Consider the following 6,000-nt stretch of genomic DNA (forward strand, 5'->3'; position numbering starts at 1 on the left):
TTGGGGCGGGTATAGGTTTTACAATTTTATAACATGTATGGGTACGGATAAAGTATTATGTTAAATCCAATCTTCCCCGATTTATATATTATTAAAAAGTATTTAAACTTTATATATTAGGTGCTAAATTTAATAATATTTTGAATTTTATATAAAGAATAATTAATAGTTTATATATATTTTTTATATTTTTTTATCAAATAATTAGAAATCATGATGTTTATTTGTGTTATTTTACTTATTTATTGTTTATATATTACAAAAAATAATAGAAAATTACATACAGGTTTTTAAATCCAACCTACAATGAGTTTTGAAACGGGTGCAGGAGGCGGATAAAATCTAGAATTTACAAAACCCTCCCCCTGACCGTCCCTATCTTTCTGGTGTTTTGGATTGGGGGGTAAAATTTCGGAAAGCCAATATGACATGGGCTTTCAAATGCTCAAACCACAGCTCAATTACTACACCCCACCCAAACACAGAAGCCCTCCCAAATGAGTCGATTGGGTTTTATCCGGATTTTTCGCCAAAACATAGCTTCAGTTCCTCTAAACGGGGAGTCACAAGAATGAGATGACTAAGCTTGAATGGGTTATGGCCAAGACATCTGGTTCAGTCCTGTCTTCAAGCAAATGGCAAATGGCAACCTATCATGATTCATGAAGCGCCGGTTGGCCCGGTTCTTGGGTTCTGCACTGCACTGATGAAAGTGGGTAATTCAACGAGGTAGCAGCGGAGATTTAGGAGGGGTCAATTATATAAAACAGTAAAACACCACTTAGAGAGAGAGAGAGAGAGAGTAGATTATTACTACATATATGGATACGCCTAAAATCGCGCATTAATCGATGCCGCTGGAAGAAAGCGCTTGGCTCAACTAAAAGAGTTAAGAAGAGAATCACAATTTAAATTGAAATTAAAGGGGAGGTGTTCGTCTTGAATACCTTGCTCTGAAAACAAGATAGGAACCATACTAATTACCAAACCTGTTTTGCAGTTTACAAAGAATTCCCCTTAATTTTATCTCTTAAGAAGATAGTAGAGAAGGTAGAAAAAAGTTGAGCAAATCAAATGGACAGTGAGAAGAGCAACACTGCTTCACTCTTTCTCCAAACCTTCATCAGGCTGGCTGGCTTTCTGCGATATTGGCAGTGTTAATGGCACCCCCATGAATCAAATTTATAGAGACATGAATGAAATACATAATAATATTAATTTCAGTCTTTATTACCACAAACAATAACCATAGTCGACGCTCGATTCGACAGAGAGGAGAAATACATAAAAGTAGGATTCCCTTCCAATCTTACATCCACCAAGTCATCTCTCTTCCCAACACTTTTCATCATATACATATATACCCAACCCAATAGAGACAAGAAGTAGAGAATAGAAGATGATCCAGCCACCAGCCAGCGGATGCAATATACCATATAATGAAACAAACAGAGCTTGCTTGAATTATCAATTATACATCCCTGTCCCTTGGGCATTCAGGTGGCATTTTAGGGTACCTCACCCTATCAGTACAGTAGTTGTAGATGGTATATTTGTCGCGGACCCACTTAAGCCTCCTGTACTGGAAACCATCCAGATCTTGGAACTCCTTCTGATCCCACCACTTGGTTCCTTGTGTGCGACAAAACCTAGCATTCACAGACTCCTCACACCCATCTATGTGGAAGCTCCTGTAAGAAGCAAGGAAGGGAGCTCTGGACCAGTCCGTCTTCTCAAGACCACCCCTCGTGGCCCAGTCATCCGCATTCCACAAGCTCGAATATATCTTCATGGGCTGGTAGAAAGGGAACTTCAGTCCCAAATCTTTGCAGTTCTTGAAAGTCCTGATTGGAACATCGTCCACAAAAAACCTGTGGCATCCACCAATCAAACCCCATATCATATCATACTCATATATCACATATCCTATAAAAGTGGCATTTGTAGTGAAGCAAAGGCAGTAGAAAAAGGAAACTAAGAGGAATATATAAACCCAATTAAGCAATTACCCAATTCCAGCTGCTAAATGGGAAAAATTAAATATATTAAAAGGGAAAAAGGAAGACTGGGTGAGCCTCTCACTCTCAGCCTCTTATCTTATTTATTGAAGGGTGAGAAGCTACAGGATAAGAGTTCACAAAGCACGTCCCATGGCGATTTGGTCCATTTAATTTTGACAGAAAGCTTTCATGGGGTTATGTTTCAACTTTGGATGCTGATTGTTGTTGACAAGAAATAAAGAAAAAAGAGACCCTAGGTGGGGGTGTGTAGTACAGCTTAAAAGCAAAATATTACTGAGCTTACGGTTCTGTAATACAATATGCCCTTTTCTTTTGAATTTGGGCATTCTTATTCACATTCTCTAGTGGAGATTTAATTTAACCTCTAGAATTTCTTCCTTTTTTTTCCAGAATTAATAGGGAACATGAGAACAGTGAATGCTAATAACTACTAATGAAAGACACGATGATCATTGTTCATTAATGTTAAAAAAAAAAAAAAAAACAAAATTTTCTGTTCTAAGGCTTTAGTATTTGTGCTCTTATCATCAGCAATTTCTAAACCCAGTGAAGAAGAAAGATTTTGGATTGTTCGTTCAGCATTTAAAATAACACAATGGAAAGAGATAAAGAAAAGCTTACACTATCTGATACAGGTTCCAGAGAACCGAGTAGGAGTGGAAGTCTTTGGTTGGGTCAAACCAGAGATAGATCCTTTGTTCTCTGTCACCCTTCCCTCCAGTGAAGACATTTGTCTGTAAAATATATGGTTGGCCTGTCCTGTTTCCCAAGAACTCAAAGTCTATCTCATCGTGCTCCGAGTTTTGAGAAGATAACTAAGGAAAACCAATGCAACAACAAGATAGATTAGAACACAGACAAAAGAAGAGGTGAAAAATCAATATTGTTCTAATGGATGGGTTTAGAATACAACTGGAACGAAACCACTTACATAGAAAGCAGTTACTGTTCCAGCAGAGTCCCCTGGAACTAACTTTATATCCATGCTGAAGTGGCCAAACAAGTAAGAACCCTTGGATTGAAAGCCAGTACCTAAGCAGAGAAAGACCGATGAAGCAGAAGCCCATGAGGTTGTTTCTAGAGTAGGTAAAGCAATCTGAGTAAATGTTCTGATGGGATGGTTTTCTGATTTCTTACCTGTGTATTTATCCAATGAGAGCTGAACCTCGTTACCTCCATTGAAGTACTTAATGTGATCAAAAGCCCATGTTGGAACATAGTTCCGATAAAAGGGTACATTCACAGGCTTCCTTGGTGGAGCAGCCAATGTTCCCTGAGCCAAGAAACCTAAACACAGAACCCAGAGAAAAGAAGCCATATTTCTGCAAAACAAAAACAAAAGCAATGCAATTTTCTTAAACCCACGCAGTGGAAAGTCGCTGAGAAACGAAAGAGTAGAAATGGAAGGGAAGTGGATTACCCCGAAGGCGAGGGCGAGAGAATGAGAGAAAGGGTAAGGGTTCCCTGTGGGAAAAAAGGGACAGTGTGCAAGTCCTTTTGTAGGCTGATGGTGCCACTATTATTAGTATTAAATAAATCCATAAAAAAATTATTAGTATTAAATATTATTTTTTTGACGCATTGTGAAAGGAATATATAAAATAATTTTATGGTGGCAATACAGCTATGCTTCTGCCTCTACTCGAGGGCTTCAATAATTTGCTTGCCACGTTGAACTGTCTATGATATATACTTTGGTGAGGTTGGATTTAAGTTCATAAGTATTAACTATTAACACACACACACACACGAGAGAGGAGAGAGAGAGAGAGAGGAATGCGACGTCCGCAACTACTATGTTTGGCACCCAATTTGATCAACATTTTGATATTTAATTTGGGGGCTTAAGCTGATTGCAAGAAGATTTAGAACTTTTTATTTTGTTTATAAAAAATAATAAAATAAAAAATATGGAGAGTGAAGAGGCACACAGCCCTTTAACCAGTTACGACATGATCGTTTGCAACCTTAACTATGTGTCAATCCCATTTAAAAATAATATCTCCAAAATACGCAAGTAGAAGTAGTTTGACTGGAATTTATGCTCTTATTCTCATAGGTGGGTTGGGAAATTGATACCCTACATCTACTGGGATAGACCAGATTTCAAAGCTTAACATTAATTTTTCTTCTCTACCGATCGAGTGTAAGTGTAGGTGTAGGTGTTATTTTTCAATAATTTTACCACGCTGCCACCTGCGACGCTAGCTGGAGATTGGTTACAGCACTATTCACTACATAATACTTAACACACAACACAGAGTGAGTCTGAGTCTGAGACTGAGGCAAGACAAACTATTATGGACCAGATAAAAGAATAAAAGAAACATTTTATTTATCGGACATTATTTGTATTTTGTACAACTATCCGAAAATGAAAAATAATATATATATTCATCTCCGTCGTGGTCGTCCATCTAAATAAAAGTAGTATGTGAAATTAATATTAGGAGAGATGACAAAAGTTATATAAAGGCCGGCGGCCCGACCCATCATATATGTATGAAAAAGGGCCCAATTCAGTGTTTTTGTTTTTGCCCAAAGTGAGGCGACCGTGACATGCAGGTGCACCGTGCACTGCCTCTCTATTGTAATTGTAATTGTAATTGTATTGTGATTTGCGAAGCAATTGATTAAGGGCCAATTCTCAATCAACAGAAGAGAAGACTGTTGACAAAAGAGTATAAAAGAGTGAGAGGACCAAAGGAGAGAGGATTAGGAACGCTGATTATTCATTCTTCCTAATATCCTAACTTTGTGTTTTATAAATATATAAAAGGAAGCATGTATATAGTTGGTAAGGGACCCACGAGGCACGTGGCTGGTCTGGTATCGGCAACAGTCTGAATTCTGTAGGTGGCCGGAAACATGGTATTACTGGGGCTGGAGCTCTGGACTGGAGCTGGAATGTACATAGATTTTGACAAGGAAAAGGAACCCTCAACAAACTTTCCTCTCCTAAACCCTAATAGGCTATGACCTATCATCGTCATCGTCATTATCTTCGTCTTAGAACCAGATACATAGAATGATGTTTTGGGAAGAAAAGAATCACGTGGAAGATAATGTGGTGTACCACCCCAATCCGAGCATGTGGGGACAGGACCACACACTACACGATACTACTGTCTGGACTCTAGAGTCTGGACAACCCTATCCGCTATCCCTTGATTCAGTTTCAATCTGGGGGGTTCCTGAAAAAGCAGTAAGCACTATCCGATTCCGATTCGGCGATTCCTACTCCGATAAGCTAGTGGTGCAGCGGCCGTGTGGGTGCCTCGCCATGCCCCACCAGTTTTTTTACTTTGTCTCGTGGTTGTGGAGCATCACCTCAACTTCTTACAGGCTACAGCACGTGCCTCGTCGTAACTAGTGCTTTTTTTTTCTTGGAAGCTCAACCTAATTAATTATAAATTGTAATGTGGAAATTAACAAAGTAATTAAAGTATGGTTGAGTGCAGCAGGTAGCGGTGAGTCTGACTTTTAATATTTTACATGCTGCATGAAGGGATGCACCCTTCTTATTTTACTATTTCTTAAAAGGAGAAAATGTATGTGGTGTAGTGGTGTGAATGTGATTTCCCAAAAGCCAAAAGCCAAAAGCCAAAAGCCAAAAGCATGCAATCCATCTAATCTAATTTCTAAAATTGAATCACATTACCTTGGTCCCCAGCTTTAGGTATAACACATGCATACACATTACGGCTGATGTGGTTGATTTCTAGCCTTTTTGGTAGGTAGGGCCCATTGAGAAATGGGCTTTGGCCTTTGTCTTTGTGTCTCTTGTAACTGCCTATACTACAAGTAGTACAGACTGAGATGTGGGCACATGCATTCAAAAGTAGAGCCCATGACCATGAGGAAGGTACGTAGTAACTTGTTGGTACAAGGTAAGAAAGTAACAATATTAATAGGATGCAAGAGGGGAGAGAGAAAGGGTGAGATGATTGATTGATAGATTCCTCAGAAATTAATACGA

General features: G+C 38.8%; 1 protein-coding gene across 1 annotated transcript; it reads right to left on the reverse strand.

The window, feature by feature from the left end:
• Nucleotides 1–1,197: 1,197 nt before the first annotated feature.
• On the reverse strand, nucleotides 1,198–3,677 carry LOC148862255 (xyloglucan endotransglucosylase protein 34-like). The gene is made up of 5 exons (XM_088974645.1): nucleotides 3,442–3,677; nucleotides 3,159–3,343; nucleotides 2,953–3,053; nucleotides 2,643–2,836; nucleotides 1,198–1,871 (listed from the first exon to the last, which is right to left on the reverse strand). Exons 1-5 carry the CDS (start codon nucleotides 3,561–3,563, stop codon nucleotides 1,472–1,474), a joined length of 1,002 nt encoding a protein of 333 aa, XP_088830771.1. The 5' UTR covers nucleotides 3,564–3,677; the 3' UTR covers nucleotides 1,198–1,471.
• Between the last annotated feature and the right edge of the window lie 2,323 nt (nucleotides 3,678–6,000).

Source organism: Nelumbo lutea, chromosome 3, assembly GCF_056320005.1.
Source record: "Nelumbo lutea isolate HS-2025 chromosome 3, American lotus-T2T, whole genome shotgun sequence".
Taxonomy (NCBI): domain Eukaryota; kingdom Viridiplantae; phylum Streptophyta; class Magnoliopsida; order Proteales; family Nelumbonaceae; genus Nelumbo; species Nelumbo lutea.